This window comes from Phoenix dactylifera, chromosome 4 (genome assembly GCF_051530095.1).
Source record: "Phoenix dactylifera cultivar Ajwa chromosome 4, Ajwa_hap1_PhDact_Kaust_v1.1, whole genome shotgun sequence".
NCBI classification, from domain to species: Eukaryota; Viridiplantae; Streptophyta; class Magnoliopsida; order Arecales; family Arecaceae; genus Phoenix; species Phoenix dactylifera.
The window spans coordinates 49,927,976-49,945,518 of record NC_143193.1 but is presented as its reverse complement, the minus strand read 5'-3'; the positions used below and the strand labels follow the sequence as shown (position 1 = coordinate 49,945,518).

The 17,543-nt window shown below is 41.3% G+C and overlaps 1 protein-coding gene and 1 non-coding gene across 2 annotated transcripts; both read right to left on the bottom strand.

Annotated features, from left to right (window-relative positions):
* Positions 1-3,981: 3,981 nt before the first annotated feature.
* LOC103704852 (alcohol dehydrogenase 1) lies at positions 3,982-7,778 on the bottom strand. Its single transcript, XM_008788326.6, has 10 exons — positions 7,452-7,778; positions 6,870-7,006; positions 6,714-6,760; positions 5,945-6,270; positions 5,770-5,852; positions 5,487-5,562; positions 5,059-5,120; positions 4,783-4,878; positions 4,541-4,702; positions 3,982-4,339 (listed from the first exon to the last, which is right to left on the bottom strand). Exons 1-10 carry the CDS (start codon positions 7,486-7,488, stop codon positions 4,223-4,225), a joined length of 1,143 nt encoding a protein of 380 aa, XP_008786548.2. The 5' UTR covers positions 7,489-7,778; the 3' UTR covers positions 3,982-4,222.
* Positions 7,779-16,355: 8,577 nt separating this feature from the next.
* LOC120113190 (small nucleolar RNA Z279/snoR105/snoR108) lies at positions 16,356-16,460 on the bottom strand. Its single transcript, XR_005514994.3, has one exon. It is a non-coding gene; the product is annotated as a small nucleolar RNA Z279/snoR105/snoR108 (small nucleolar RNA).
* Positions 16,461-17,543: the final 1,083 nt, after the last annotated feature.

The following is a 17,543-nucleotide window of genomic DNA, read 5'->3' as shown; positions in this document are numbered from 1 at the left end:
GGATTGAAGAAGAGAGGGGCCGGCGCCCCCCTTCTTTCTTTGGAAAACCATCTAGGGCTCCTACTTTGGAGGAGCCCTTGATGGCTATAAAAGGCACCATGAGGCCGGCACCCTAGGGCATTGGAGTCCTCTTCCTCTTGTGCCGTGGCCACCCTCTTCCTCCCTCTTAGTTGCAGCCGCAAGCAAGGGAAGAAACCTCCAAGTGTTGGCGGCCTCCTCCTCTTCCTTTTCTTCATCAAACGCAAGCAACAGAAGAAGGCTGTGCAGGGGCTCATCTTCTTCCTCTTCTTCATCCTTCTTCTTCCTCCTCTCAAGCACTTTCAAGAGTTGAAAGAAAGAGAGGAGATCAGCCATCGAAGGAAGTCTCTGCAAGGGAGCTAGCACCCCGGGGAGATAAGGAAACATTGATCGGTCCTCTACTTCGTGTGGATACCCGTAGAGGCCGGACGTTTGAACGGCTTCAAGCGAACCCTCTTCCAAAACCACGAATTCAGATTTGCGGTGATCATCTACCCGCGCAAGGTGAAGATTTGATCTTCCTAATGGTTTTAAAAGTTTTAATTCTTACCTAATTACGAAAGGTCTCGAAACAACGTTCATGCGATGAACGTCGAACCCGTGCATGCCGATTCCGCTGCCATCTGAAAAATTTTTGAAATATCAGCGGCATGGGCGGGTTCCCAACAGATTAGTCTGTCTGAGTTAACAAAGGTAAGAATCCTTGTACGCCAATCCTACATGATATAAATATTTTGCACTATATATATATGTTTGATATGCTATGATCCAGGCAAAGCAAAATGGTTTTTATATTTAAATTGTATTTTGATCGTCTTTGCTTGTGATTGGTATAATGATAGATGCATGCATGCGCATAACCTACACCTGCAAAATTTGACTGATGGATGTGGTGCTCTAAACTAACCATATGATATTGGTTGCCCCGTCACGGGCTGGAAACGTGACTGTGGTTAGTTTATAGCCGGAAATAAACATAAAGAAAATTGATGTGTAGATGTAAACTGGATTGTATGAAAAGGAACTTTGGGTTTATCTTGTTATTATGGCAGGCCCCGTCACAGGCTGAAAATGTGGTATTTTGGTAGGCCCCCTCACAGGCTAGAAATGTGGAACTATAATGTGCAGGCCCCGCCACAGGCTGAAAATGTGATATTTTGGTAGGCCCCCTCACAGGCTAGAAATGTGGAACTATAATGTGCAGGCCCCGCCACAGGCTGAAAATGTGATACTTTGGCAGGCCCCATCACAGGCTAGAAATGTGGAACTATAATGTGCAGGCCCCGCCACAGGCTGAAAATGTGATAATTTGGTTGCCCCACTACAGGCTGAGAAATGTGACCAAGATTTGACCCAAAGTCGGAAAGATAATTAATCTGGATCAAGTTGAAGAAAAGACATTGAAACTATAATACAAGTTTATGAGCTATCATATGCTATATATTTCTTGTGTGGCTGGACTTTTATTGATGTTTGATGTACATACTTGTATCGATTATTTGAGCTTTGATAGCCGGTTTATGACTTCATAATATGTGCTTCAACTTGTCGTGGTTTTCAGATTTTTATTATTATTGTGTTGGTGTGGATGTGTAGGGATTCTTACTGGGCTGTAAAGCTCATTCCCTTTTTTTTTCTTTCATTTTATCAGAGTTGCAGGATGCTTAGATTTGGATGGGATGGGCGCAGAGTGCAAGTATCAGAGTCATTAGCTAGTTAATTTGTTTATCCTTCTTTGATGTCGATGAACATTTGAAGATTTTGTATTGAACTAATTTGTTTATTTGGACATGTCGGACTGCTCTATTTGAATTACTAGATTAATTGTGGATTTATTGGAATTTTTGGTTAATCATAGGCCTTGCATGATCTTTAGGACACTGCTCTAGGGCTCATGCGGCCAGTCGCGTACCGGACCCGGGTGCTGGGTTCGGGGCGTGACAGATTCAGAATTGCATAACAACTCCACTTTGGGTGCTAAAAGACTATGATCCCCAGGCAGCAACAAGTCATCCTGATTACCAACAGCAAGTGCATAGCTTCTCTTCAATTAGCGTCGAATCAGCGGAGGCCTGGTCGAGAGTGGAACGGAAAGTACGGGGTCATCGAGGCGGCCACGTCCAGGTTGCTCTTCTTCTTCTGCTGCTGCTGCTGCTGCTTGTTCACCTCCTTCTCTTTCTTCTTCTCCTTCTTCTTCTTCTTCTTATTCTCTTCCTTTAGCTTTGGGTTGGAGGAGGGCTCCTCCTCTTTTGATGATGCTTTTGTGGGGAAGACATGGGCAAGGACTGGCATGCAAGGAAAGCTAAGTTTCATCTCTGTTCTTGCTGCAATCTCTGAACCAACTAGTTCTATTGTTTCAATTTGATTTGGTAGCTGGGAGCCTGGCTGATAGTCTTATATACCAGGTAAGCAAACAATTAGATCATGTAGTTGCAGAAAATCACCAGTATGTCCTCGTTCCTTTTTATCAAAGACCGTGGACTTAGGTGACAGAGTGTTACACCGACTGCATGCATTAACAATTTAAGGATTGCTCCATTGTATTATAGAACAGCTAAATATTAAAAAGAGATTAGATATATGTCATCATCAACAGCCATAACTATTGTAATCTTGAGCTCGCTGCTGAATTATTTTAAGTGTTCACTTTTTTAGGGAGAAGGATTAAAAGTGCATATTTTGTTCTAGAAAAAATACATAGAGAAAGATCGAAACGTTTGAGGAAAAACTTGGACTCTGTTTGGTAGTTTTTCCATATTTTGTGTTTTGTTTTCTTACAAAATGAAAAAGCTCAAGGAAGTTTGATGCGAGAGACAACATATGAACAAGACTCTTGTCATTCTGCGCTTTTAATTTTGTCTTTTTTAAAAGCAATAAAGTCTTATTGTCGAACACTCTGAAAATTTTATAAATAATTAGAAAAATTAGAAAGTTTCGTGGGTTATGTTTGTTCAATTTTATTAAATTTTTTGAATTTTGAAAATAAAAACAAAAAACAAAAACAATATCTTGAACATATTTATTTAATTATTAATATTTATCATTTTTATTATTATTGTCTCGGATCTAGATTTCTTCCAAAATAAAGAGGGATGCCAGAGAATAAAGCCATGATTATTTTTTGTTAAAATTCTTTTTAGTTTAAAAATACTTGGTCCTAACAGCTAATCTGACCCGATATATAAACTCATATAACACATTTATTAAATGAATTAGATGGATTTTAAATAGATTAAACTGATTTAAATGGATTAGATGGATTTTAAATAGATTGAACTGATTTAAACAGATAAAACAAGTTAGACGGATCGAATTAAATAGATCAAAAATAAATTAAATAGATTTCAAACAGATTAAATAAATTTTAAATAGATTAAATAGATCCGATCATAACCAATCCAGATCAAAACATGTTAGCGAGTCAGTTTATAGCTAAACCCAACTTGTTTAATAAATAAATTTAGATAGGTCGACCTAAATCCATTTATGTCCAATCTAAATCTCTAAAATAGGTGTTCACAGCGCAGATCATAAATTACCACCCCTACTCTCTACTATTTCTCTTTCTAAATTTCATCTTTCTTCGCCGCTACTGTTCTCCAAAACCTTTTGCTCCCATTAAACTATAGGAAGCCCTCATATTTCTCTTTCTAAATTTTATTTTTCTTCTCCAATACCGTTGTCCAAAACCTTTTGCTCTCATTTAACCATAGAAGGCCTCCGGTCAGATGAGCTCCGACAACCTTCGGGTTTTTTTTTTTTTACCTACGTGCAGATGAACAGATTGAAACTTCTTTTTCTCGCACAGGTCCACCAGCAACCTACCTTCTGGAACAGATTTTCAGCGGCAACAAATGTTTATTCATTTGAATCAATTGTATTAACTTAGGAATTTCATAATTCTTATTTAATAATTTCCACAACAGAACTTAAGAAATCCATCGACTCAAAATTTCTCAGAAATGAGAAAAGAAAACATATCCGGCTTCTTTAATCTCCAGAAGAAGCTTACATCATGCAAGAAACAAAAGACAAGCCCATTACAGACAAAGGGTATGTCACAACTCACAAAAATCTTTTCAACTAGCAGAAAGGATAAGAACTGGGCTCATCTCACAGCCGAACTCAGTTGCCTTATTTTATTAGAACACAAAGTTTAAGATCGATGGGGCATAAGACATGCTTTATAGCAATAAGCTTTTCTCTAATCCTCCATGCGGATGATGCACCGAAGACCTTCCCCCTTAAGCATGTACTCGAAGGCCTTGTTGATTTCAGAAAAAGGCACACTGTGGGTGATGAACTTCTCCACTTCTAGCTCCTGCACCATTAGTGCAACATGTATCAGGACAAATATACTTGGATAGAATCTAAGAACAAATTATTATGCTTTGTTAGCCAATCCTACAAACTCTTATTACCTAATCAATCAGGAGTAAAGCTTTAGCCATCAGCACACAACAAGCAAGAGAAGAACCTGATCACTTTTATTAAGGAAGAGAAATTAGACTACGCTGTTTACCTTGTTCATATACTTCTCAACGACTGAAGGAAGGTCAGAGCGCGGTTTATAGTTCCCAAAGAAGGTTCCCTTAAGAGTCCTTTCATTGAGGAGGTTCATTGGGTGGGTTTTGAACTCGGCGTCCTTGTGAGGCACCCCAACCAGTACAGCAACACCCCAACCCTGAGGCAGATAAGATTTCAGATTGCTATCTTATCATTAATAGTTTGAACTGCGAGTTTGTAAAGGGAGCAAGAAATTACATCATGAACACATTCAAATGCAGATATCATGGCTTTTATGTTGCCAGTGCATTCGACGCTTCGATCAACGCCACCATTAGTCATCTCAGCAATCACCTGAAAAGTATTCAATCTTTCTACTTAATACATCATGTACATTGTTTTTGAGACATCACAAGCAGTTGAACTGCTTCCAAATATTATAATTTAACTTCTACAATACACCAGGTGCCATGGAATGAAAGAAGTCCTATATCAGCACGCAAGAAGTATTATCATGTCCAAAAACAAACCTACCTCTTGGACTGGTTTCTTATAATCCATTGGATTCAAAAACTCTGTGCAACCGAACTTTTTTGCTGGTACAACAAAAACAAAGAAAATGAGACTTAGTACCATGTTTTAAAACAAAAATATCGAGTAGAAACTTAGTTGCTAGATGTGCCAGGAGCAGTTGCAGCAACAGAAGCATATTTTTTAAGAAACACTTGAAGTAAGAAAGCAAGAAGCAGGCACAGTTTTGAGATCCATAGAATTCTCTTTTACAAAGCAGGTATATTACCCTAGATAAATTTCCAGCTACCAAGCGTGGAACCACATAAAAAGAGCAGTCAGGAATAAATATACTTTGTTCTCACATCAGCAGAAGTTAAATTAGCATGCACTAGTTCAATTGATGCAGTAATATAGATTCATTGATGGAGAGGAATGGATAGTTGTTTCACCTTCCTCAAACCTGCTGGCGTTCAGGTCAACACCAATGATCCTCGACGCCCCAGAAACCCTAGCCCCTTCTGCAGCCTGATCATAAACAGATATGAATCAATCAACCAAAACCAACATCAACACAGGTCCAGAAGCAAGATGTAGAAGGCTAGACCTCAGCAGAATCGGGTGCGGGTGCAGCAAAGCATCAGATTTCATATGAGCGGCAATAGAGTTTTTAAGACCCTGGTGCTGGTTTGGGTTTCTGGACTACTAAGAAAATTATACAAGAAAGATACTCACAGCAAGGCCTACAGCTCCCAAACCGAAAATAGCCACTGTCGATCCCTTCAGTGGTTTTGCAACATTAACAGTCGCACCGAACCCTACCGAAGAGCAATTCAAAAGATAGTAAGCACCTTCCACAATATCCGAACTTGTAAATCTTATGATGTCGACGACAGCCTTGGTGTCTCACCTGTCGAAATGCCGCAGCTAAGAACGCAAACCTTGTCGAGGGGAGCCAAGGGGTTGATCTTGGCAAGACAGCCGACATGAATGACGGTGTACTCGCTGAAGGTGGAGGTTCCTACGAAATGGTAAATGGGCTTTCCATTGATACTGAACCTCGTTTTCCCATCATTGATCATCACTCCCCGGTCGGTGTTTATCCTGAGGAGATCACACATGTTGCTCTCCGCAGACTTACAATGAGCACACTCTTTGCATTCTCCAGTGAATACAGGGAGGACGTGGTCTCCTGGTGCAAGATCAGTCACACCCTCCCCAACACTCTCTACAATCCTAAGGGCACCAAAAGAAATAATGCTTTTAAATAAAAAAAAAAACACTCAATACAAATCTTGACTATAAAGTTCAATAAAAACAAACATAGATAACAAAGCTTTCAGCAGATACAAAATTTTCTGTCAGATAGCGGATCTAAACATGGAATTACCAAAATTGTAAATTAACACGAGTGGCATTGACAACACCATCAAGGCAAAGGTGTCGTGTATTTAAAGTCAACAGACAAGAGAAGTCCATTTTTTTTGACCATGTATCTTTTTCAGACCAAGACAAGGGATGCCGCAAATGGTTTCAAGATGTTTAATTATCTAGTAAACATAACTGCCAAACACAATCAACATAGGAATCTCAAACTTCAAATTCTTAAGAAATTTATAACAAGCAAAATCCAAAAGCAAAGATGGTAGTGGCATTTGATAAGGTTATGGAAGTCATACCCTCCAGCCTCATGGCCAAAGATCCGAGGAAACACAGGAGTCTGGCCCTGTAGAAATTAAACATTAACACCATTTTTAATTATCCAAACAAGACAGAATAAACAAACATAAATCGGTTACAAGAACGAGAAGGAAAAAATAAATCAAATAGACTACCTTGGCTTCCCAGAAGTAGACATCAGTGTGGCAGAGGGAAGTATAAAGGATCTTCACCCGAACCTCCATCGCCTGCGGCGGCGCGACCTCCACCTCCTCGATCACCAGAGGCTTCCCGGCCTCCCACGCGACCGCCGCTGAATCCAAAAGCAAACGAATATATGAACACTCAACATGGATCAGAAAACAAATTATTCTCTCCAACAAAAAAAAGTTCATCACCAACTTCTTTTCCTACTTTATTACATCAGGCTAGCCTTAAGATCTATTCGTCTAATAGAAATGATGTGGATAACATAGAACAAACAAAGATCCGAATCAATAAATATTCCAATATATGATCCGTAACCAAGATCATCTATGAGAACTAGTATTGATTAAAAAGAAGAAGACAAGAAGAAAAAAAAGTTGGCAAAGATTTTGTTGAACAGAGGAATCAACCAAATCTAGAACAGAACCAAAAACAGAAAGATAAGCATAAAAAGAAAATCAAGCTGCCCCCATTCTATCTAATAGAATATGTTCTCAGAATGAACCCAAAGAAGAAAAAACATTGATGAGTTTAGGTTCAAAGCTACAGACCTTTGCATTTGATTACTTGACCCGCAGTGCCTGCCATCTCCACCACCTCTTAATCTGTCTCTCTCTCAAACTCTTCCTCAAGCGCCCCTTCAAAGATCAAACCTTTTTTTTCTTGACAAGAATCCAAAGATCGCTCCAAAGACGCTACCTTTCACAACTTCGATTGGAGAGCACCAGGCGCTGAAGCAGCTATATATAGGCAACAGATAGAGAGAGGCACTGAAGACTTGCTTTTTCTTTTTTCCCCAAATTCTATCAAAGTCCCCACGGTTTTGCCTCTGTCGCTGGAAAATCCCTTACCACGGCGTCAGCACAAAACCAGTTTTCAGTTGCGGTGCTCCTTTTTGATTCTTTTATTAACTGGGGCATGCAAATAAAACAAACGGGTTGTTGCATGTTGGTCCAATAATATGCTGACCTTTGATTTGGACTTATCACCGATGAGGGGAATTGGACTCGAGGGGAGGGAGAGAGAGAGAGAGATAAGGCAGGAATCTAAAACCATGGTCTGGACCCGGAAACCGACCCTGGTTTTCCTCGACCAGCCGGTTCAGCGCCACTTGGTTTAGATCCGCGGGCGCTGACTGGCTGCACCTCGGTCCTCGAGATCGAATTTAGTTGCCACAAAATTACGATCCATGAAACCATCCTGCGGGTATTAAAGGATGGTAAGCCATTAAGCACCCTGATCACGTATTAGCGGATTCATATCACACGCACTGAGAGACTTATCATGTCCATCAAATGGTGTAAAGCAAAGCTGGTCGAAATGGAAATTATTAGAAACTTGGCTAAATGCACTGCTTTTCCCTAATTCATGTCTTATAATGTCTTTCTATGAATTGGACCATCCCAGAGTTATCGGCTCGATTTGATTTTTCAACATCTTGGATATGCACCCTGGCATTTCACATGTGATGTTGATCGAGGCAACTCCATCCTAATTTGGCTTAGGTTTATTTTACTAAACCAAAATAATTCGATCCTTAAGCATCTTATTTGTGCCTTTTCTTTGTGGATTTGGTTGTAACATAAAATAAATCACTTATGTCTGCTTGGTTCTGAAAGACGATCTAATCTCTAGAGGAGGAGAATATTGAGGAATTTGAGCCATCTACTTGGTCAATTAGATTGAAGAGTCGGGTGCAAGCGACATTTCCAATTGGACGACATTTGGATGGATTCAAGTTCGAAAGACATTTCCACTTCGACGACAAATCAAAGGACTCAATTGATTGACCATGATATTTCCAACTTCAATCTTCTGCTGGTTGCAACTATTTCCTTGAAGCATATAACAAGAGAATATGGATTCAAATTCAAAAGATATTTCCAAATCGACAATTAAAAGACTCAATTGATTCACAATGATATTTCCGACTTTAATCTTCAGATAAAAAACCATCAAATCTTATACCATGGGTCATTTGAAAGTTAAGTTCTTTTTCGAGCTATGGAGGAAGCTTCGACCATATGAGAAGATGCTTCTATATATTTTAGATCTCTCTTTCCCCCTGATGAAAGAAAATAATCCTCCTCATTGCACTTCAATCCATTTCGATAAGCACCACTTCTTAAATAGAAGGATAAAATGATCTTTTCTACTAACTATTACCGAATAAACAAGCATAGCATAGTTGAACACACAGTGGTTATGAAAGGCATCGGAATTAGACAAGTTGCCACATTGCCATCTGCGAACAAGAACATATGAAATATGCAGTTTGGTGATGACGTTTTCGGGGGTTTTTCAAAGTCAGAAGGTTATTGCAAGACGGTGGAGAATTCACATAGCCTTTCTTCACCTACCAATCATCTGTGATCAGTGTGCGTGTGGCCAGCACAAGAGAACTAATGCTTGATGTTAATTAATTAGCATCAACCGCATTGTATAATATACATGCTTTGCCAAATCTCTCTAATGCCCATATATATATATATATATATATATATATATATATATATATATATATATATATATATATATATATATATATATATATATATATATATATATATATATATATATATATTGTTGTGGGGTTCTCGAATTTAGTCCCACATCGACCGAGTAGCGGAAAGGTATGTACCTTATAATGAGGAGGCTTAAGCCTTTCCTCTCGAGGGTCCTTTTGTGGGACAAAATCGTGAGGGGCGTTGGCGGGTGACCCCTGTGCGAGCTTCGCGCCCACAGACAAGTGCGCCCCCTGCACGAGCTCCGCGCCAGCAGGGCATCCCCAAAGCGGACAATATTTCGGGAGGGACGCAGTCGCTTTCGCTGCTCGAATCGGTGGGGGGTTATGCTGGTGACGATGTGCAAATCCCGCATCAGATGGCGCTAGAGAAAGGGCCTGGCCTTTCGCCTTCCCGGCAAGGAGTCTCTAACCCAGCACAGGACCTTCCCGCTAGGGGGGCTGTGTTGTGGGGGGTTCCCGAATTAATTTAGTCCCACATCGACCAAGTAGCGGAAAGGTCTGTGCCTTATAATGAGGAGGCTTAAGCCTTTCCTCTCAAGGGCCCTTTTCTGGGACAAAACCGTAAGGGGCGTTGGCGGGTGACCCCTGTGCGAGCTTCGCGCCCATAGACAGGTGCGCCCCCTGCGCGAGCTCCGTGCCAGCAGGGCATCCCCAAAGCGGACAATACCTCGAGAGACGCAGTCACTTTCGTTGCTCGTGGGGGGCTATGCTGGTGACAGGGTGCAAATCCCGCATCATACATACACACACCTGCCCATAGGAGAGAGAAAAAAAAAAGCTTAATAATAGAGAGGGTATGAAGGGGGAAGATGCTGCCGCGCATGTGTTCTAGTTGGCAAAATAGCTGGACTAGCAGTACAAGATAACATTGTTTAGAGTAATGCCATGAGGCTCCTTGTCATATGGCATGAATTGGTGCAATTCATTGAATTTGGAGGTATGGTATTAAGTACCAATACCCCACTTGGACATGCAATGCTTTTTTTTCTTTTTTTTCTTTGCAGATAATGGTAGGGATTCAATATTAGAGGTCTAATTCACCGTACCACCGTCTACCATTACATTTGCATCAGAGTTATCAAGAATTCGTTTGGTTTGCAGAAAAAAGAAGATAAAAAATACTGTGAATAGAAAAATAAAAAAATATTTTTTGTTAGATTAGAGTTTTCAAAAAAAAAAGATAAAAAATAGCACTAGAAAAAAAAAATTTATGAAAGATAGAAAACTATTTTTCTACTTATTCAGAATTCCAGTATTTTTTTAAAAAGTATTTTTAATCCATCAAAACTCATTGATAATTTTTTATTAAGAATATAATAATTATTTTATAATTTCTTTAAAAAAAATAGCTGCTCAAACAAATTTAAATCATTCTAAAAATATATTATTTTTTTATTATCAACCAAATATATATATTTTTGAAGCAAATGAGTCGTAAAGAGAAACTTTGGATTGCTGCGAAGAAGCGGAGGGGAGGGTAATACCAGGTGGAAGTTCACGGAAAGATCTGCCTTTTGACTTTGGCAGCTGTCGTGCAAAATTCCGCCCTTCCTGAAACCAGAGTTAGCTTTGTAATGTATGAATTGACCTTGATCTGGGATGGACATCGGGCGAGTCCTTTTGTCGTGGGCTGACGGTAACGGTAACATGGACCATTGAAATTTCTAGAAGTGGTACATGATGGAGGAATGGAGGAAAAAAGATGCGTGTCCATGCATATCAGAACTCAATTGACCGCGTGAGGCTACTTTTTGCTTTCGAGAGCCGATTCACGTGGTGCTTTGTGGCGATAACAACGGCCCCGCTGGCCCCTGGCTTTGTGGCGTGCATCATGTGTGGTCGTCGTAGGCGTGGCTGCTTGTGACTAAAAGAAAGAACGCGACTTTGTTTTCAACGGGGCCATTCCGGTTCGAAATATGCAGATATCGATTAAATATGGAGATTAGGTATTTTCCATTTGATTTATTTGTTGGAAGTGTTACTGGTCCTCTGGTACTGAGGTAATGCTGGAGTGACGTATTTACATGCGGATTTGCCCGTGCTAGTGGAGAGGGTATAAGAAACTTGGAAGGAGGGCCTACTGGAGGCTGCTAAGCCGGTGGAGTTAATTCCCCTCTCCCCTCCTTTTTTTATAGCAAAAAAAAAAAATCTTAAAAAGGGCAATGAGAAAAAATGATTGAAAAAAAGATTTTTTTTTCTTAATTTTTAAATTTTTCTTAAGAAAAAAAGCACTAAAAAAATATTTTGAATATCTTACGTCTTTTTGCTTAAAAAGGGTCTTCGGCTAATAAAATTGCAAGAGTCAAGCAATACATTGCTCAAATTATAATTAATGAGATAACACCTATTTATTATTAATATATATGTATAGAAGCCGGAAAAGAGGCTTTATCGACATCAACATGCTTAGCATGTTGAGGTGAATTTGCATCAAAATATCCAATATTAAGTTTCTTTTTCAGAAAGTTATGGAAGATTTATCGAAAAAATATGCCGGTGCTGATAAAATTTCAATTATTTTGTAAAATGCATTCCACTATTCATAATTCAAGGATTTCCTATTAATTTTTGTCTATTTTTTTTTTTTTAGAAACCAATGCTTAATAACTTAGAGGTCCATTCTAATTTAGGAAACCATTTTTACTATATATTTAATATTTATCTTTTTATTTTCTTCAGAAAAATTTGTATCCAACCAAAAATTGGAAAAACTTGTTAGCCCTATCTAAGTATCCCAATGACAAAGAGGTAGTGCAGGCGCTTCAGCAACGGGAAAGACGTAGCTCTGTCTGCCATCGAGTTATCGGTTTCACAAGAAAACCTAATCTCTGAAAAGAAAAGATGTTTGCGATCCCTTACCTGCTCGATTAAAGAAAGTGGGATCTGTTTTCCCCTCGTCTTTTTTTTTTTATAATGCCCGGCTTGGAAATAAAAAATCAACACGCGGAGCAAAAAATCGCGATTGACCGAATCAAATGCTTTTTGGATGTCTATCTTGGTACTACACAGGTAGGGAAACCAGCTAGCGCAAAGGAAGGGAGACGGGGTCAGATGCAATCATGAAGGGATCTTTGGCCGCTGAAGAGGAAGAACAAGAGTCTGGTTGCGCTATTTCACCGACCGTCACTTCTCCTTTCGGTATCATACATAGCCTGTTCCTGGGCCAATTGATCCAGTTGGAGCTTATCGTTTTCCTATTGAAGAATCGTTTTTTCAGGAGTTTCTGCCTGGCCTTACCCGAGCGCAGAACGGAAGTTAATCGAATTCGACCGGTTCCCCTTATTAGTAAATTCCGCTTTTAACGTATCAGGTGGGAATGGTATCGCCTCTTTTCTTTCCGCAATGGAATCGGCTTAAGCTCGACCTTTTCTTTCATTTCCTATCAGCCGCAAGCAAAGATCATATAGCCTAATTGACTGCAAGTTGAATAAGCTATTCGGGTTCACTAGTTGCCAACAACTTCTAGTTTCATTCTTTTCTTGTACCTCCTGCAACTTCCAATTTCGGTCCAGGCTTGGGGAGGGGAGCGCTAACAGTTGGGCGCTTTAACCATTCAGCCATGGCCTCTGAACCTGAACAATCAAGAAAGACTTTCTTTCGAGTAGATCAAAAATCTCTTGAGAGAGCTGCATCTTTCTGCTAAACAAATTTAACTCCAATTGTTCAGCTAACCACGCGGCGCTATTGTAATCTCACGCCGATCCAAAGGAAAGTTTGAGCCAAAATGGGACCTGGAGTTGGTCAAGGTACTGCTGCAGGCCAAGCTGTAGAAGGTATTGCGAGACAGTCGCCTTGTCTTTGGCCCCCTCCTCCGACCGGCTGCATTTCCGACTATTTTTCCAAACATCTCGAGTTGGAGGGTTTGACGACAAATCTTGACCGGAGGGATGCATGAAATACGAATCTTTTTTTGAAGCGTGGATTTCCTCTATAAAAAACGAGTTAGAAAGTGGGTTAAAGTTTATCCGATTATATCTGCCTTAAAGTCAAACTTTTGATCGGAATCATACCTCCAGCAGGCAAGGTCGGCTTAAGAAGTGGAAGTTGTAGAGACCTTTTGGAGATAGGCCTTACGCTGCTAGGCCTGGACCAGACGGGTTCCCGGCGTCCTTCTACCAACAAATGTGGAGCTTTTTATTCCACCTCTCCTCTCCAATCCTCGATCAAACTTGTTTTCCGCGAAATCTATTTCAGTAGAGCGTATCCGTTCTCTTTTGTCTTGTTGGTCTCGAACATGGCTGTCAGTCTTCAGTGAAACTGACGGGCATGGTTTGAGCCCTGGTGCGGAGCTCGGTAGTAGTCTGACTTCGGGAAGAGAACGGTCGGAAAGCACCAAGCAAGGAAGAAGATAAAGCCCAAAGGGAAAGGCGAAATTGATGCGGAGAAATTCATCCTGCTCTTAATTCCCTCTCCTTCCATTTCCCTGGGAAATAGTGTTGATTTGGTTGACAAGGCTTCGCCGTTTGAGAACCCCTTCTTTCACCTAGTTAATCACTAGAAGCCGGCTTGAGTCCAATGCCAAGTTGAAGTGATAGCATCCTCACAAGCAGCCAAAGATAGGCGAGGAAAAAATTCCTTCGACTTTTTTGACTTTGGTCATGTTAAAACCCCAGACGACGACGGATACTAATACATTGGTACTCGAGGGAAAGAAACCCTCAAAAAAAGCTTGTGGACTGGGGAGAGAGCTGCTCTGCGAAGCTGGGCGTTCGGTCGCCCTGGAATCCGAAATACCGGAAGCAGAATGGAAAAGCAAGGGGCAGGCCCTTTGCTACTTCATCCTGCTCTTAGACTACTACCGAGCTCGATCATTGAAGCCATAATATTTTTTTCTTGAGATTTTTCACATATTAATGAGTTGTGAGAGGCTGCTCGAGAACTCGTGGTGCATGACGGCCTCAAATAGGGAGAAGAATTTGGTAAGAGGATGGGTTTTTCTGCTGAGACTCAATTTAAGACCAAAAATACTAGGATGATAATCTATCAAGAAAAGAAGGTGCAAAGCCTTCTAGCTATCCTTAACTCAAATGTAATACTAATTCCTCGACCTTTAATTCACTTGTTTTAATACTCAGTATTTAGTTTTAATTTTTTTTCTAGTTTACATTTTTTCAGTCTTTAGTTTTTGTTCTGCTAGTTTGATCCTGTAGGGACAAAGAAATCCATAGGGCTTCCCACTCCCATGCACCCAACACATTGGGCATGGTTGGCACGTGCCACCTCCACCTCTCAACATGTAGACTCCTTTTGCTGCCACCACTCCACCTCCTCGGTAACCACAGCACCTTCTGCTTCTATACCCACTAATTCTATTTCCCCTCTTCACCCCTAAGGAACCCTAATTCATTTGCTAAGAAACTACAACCCTAACCATAGATTCCTTGAGATCGACCTCTTCCATCTCCAACTCATAAACCGCCATCTACACCTTGTGATTAGGGCTTAAAATGGGCTCGGGTTGGGTCAACATTGGGTCGGCCTATAGGCTAGGCCCGAAAAATATTGGGTTCGGTTAGGGTTTAATTATAGAGCCTATTTATTTTTTTTTGTACTGGGATTGAGTAGATCATTGGCTTGGCTCGAGCCTGAGCTCGAATATAGGTACGAACCTGACTCGTTTCAATAGTTTAGGCTTGTTCAAAAATGGACCTATATTCAATACTCCATATCGCCAATGGGTTCATTAGGCTTGTGGACTAGTAGGCTTCAGAGTATATTTGATGGTTGGATATTTCATTTGTTTTATAGGATATTAAATTATAACTAATTAATTTTGGGTGTCATTCAAAAGATTTTTTTGGATTTGGTCCAGCTGGATTTTTGGCCCTCACAGGTAGTCAAGGTAGCCTAATTGGGTTTGGGCCGAGGTCGGGCTGAAGTTTTCCAAATATTTTCTAGCCTCAGCCCAGTTCCAAGCCCAAAAATAATTTTCCGCCGGACTCAGGTAGAGGTGTGGGCCAGCCCGGCCCGGCCCGTTTCGGGCCTCCTCATCTCTATTGCCGTCGTCGTGCTCCCCATCCTCGGCCCCCTTTACGAGTTAGACCACACAAACCCCGCAAAAGCCCCTCCGCCAAGCCACCGCCGGCGACGATCCATCTACCAGGATGGTGTCCTCCATCTCCAGATACACGAGGGCAGCTCCACCCGGCACCACCGTTTGCAGGACCCCGACGTCCTCCTCCCCGACCTCGATGACCACCGTCTCTGTTTTCCTCGCCTCTCCTCCCCTAACATTTGACTCTCCTCATACCTCACCGATAAAGGCTTTGCGGTCGTCCTCATCCACAACCCCTTAAAATCAAGGTCCGCTGGAAGCATCAGGTGAGACCCTTCCTCTCCCACGGTCCGTTTAACTTCGAGCAGCCGAGGGCCAAGAATAACGACGGCAAGGACTCGGATTAGCGGTTCCCGGACCACACCGATACTCGCACCCATGGTCCCAAATTAATCCGCTCCAACATCTCCCTCCACAGGGCCGGCTCTGTCCATATCATCCTCGAGGGGAGTTGTTTCTGGATTTGAAGCTTTCTTGCTGATGATTTGGTAAGGGTCGGTGTTTTTTCATAAGAAAGATGGCATTTCTGGATGACGGGGAGGGGTTTTTGGTCATGCTTTCGATTGCCGAACCTTAAAGATCCGATCTTGGTAGTTGATTTCTTGACTATGGAGTCATCCAGGTTGGGCTTCGGAGGTATGAATAGATCAAGCAGGGAGATTGGAAGGAGGCATCACCTCACCAGGCAGCGTAGCTCGGGTGGCAAGGCGATGGGAGTGAGAATTATAAACTTGAGCAAGTTAAAATATATATTTTCTCTTAAAATTAATTTATTTTGGGAAGAAAACCGTTCCCGCCCGCCCAGCAGGAGATGAACACGCAATCTATCAGTTTTGTAAATAAATAAAAATTTTGAAGACATGAATTATCTTTGGGATCAGATTGGTAAAAGATTTGAGCGCCCCTGTTGTCGTAACAGGCTTACTGGGGCGGACGCCCCACTCGCATCCCGCGAGCTTTTACCGCTCATCATCTCCCGTTGACTGCCTGAAGGATCATGGATTTCCCAATCCCGGCGCCGCTCCATTTATAAGCTGCAGCTACACCGCCTGTTCTTTCCTCAGTCGATGTGGGACTAAAAAAAAAAAATCATAATACGAAGGGCGTGCAGCATGAATCATAATCTCAACCTAGGGGGGGCATCAGGCTGGCCTTGGGTAGCACTCAAAATGGGACCAAGACCCATTTAAAGGTTGAAGCCTAGATGTTGACCCAAATGCTGTCCAATTTAAAAGTCGTGTTTAATCTGAATCTATGTAGCCCATAGTTTGATGAACCGGATGCGGGCATGGTCGAGGTCCAACTGAGATTGGATATGTTTTGCAACTTTGACTTGCAACCCAAGCCAAAAGTCTATTGTTCAAGATGTTGGTCCAAATGATGTTTGGGTAGGGTCAAGGTTGGATCTGAGCCTGCAGGTCCGGGTGATAGCCAAATAAGCTGGCACTTGGGAATGGATTACTTACACCGGGCATATTAATGCGATACAACTGTCTCATGATTTCGAAATGTTAATCGTTCCAAGCTTGAAATCTAGGAAGAATCTCTCTATCACTTTCTAGATTATCGACGAAATTTAGTCCTTGGACCTCAAATATAGGCATGTGGGATTGAGATTGAGATTGGACCATGCATGGGTCCATGTAGGAGTTGGCCGAAAATATGTCCATTCAAAAATGGTTCAATCATGATCCAGTTAGGGAAAATTGAGACCCTATCCAAATTTGTATCTGAATCGACATTGACAAGTTATCTATCCAGGTCCAGTTTTAAGAACCAATCAATGCTATGCCCGAACACCACCCGATTCAAATGCAAAATTGCTTGCGATGTATAGATCATGGGCTTTGGTAGAGGTATCTATGTGGGCTTGGAATTTTATTAGAATCAAATAAGGCTGCCAATGGACCTTGGTCTCGAAAAGGCCCGTGAACAAATATTCTATCTAGATATTTACTTTAGATAATTGGATACAGGGAATGTCCACTGCAAAGTGCTCTCAACCCCTCATCCTCTATCTACCTATCTACATGGGCTATGGATGGGAGCGGCTTTCCATCT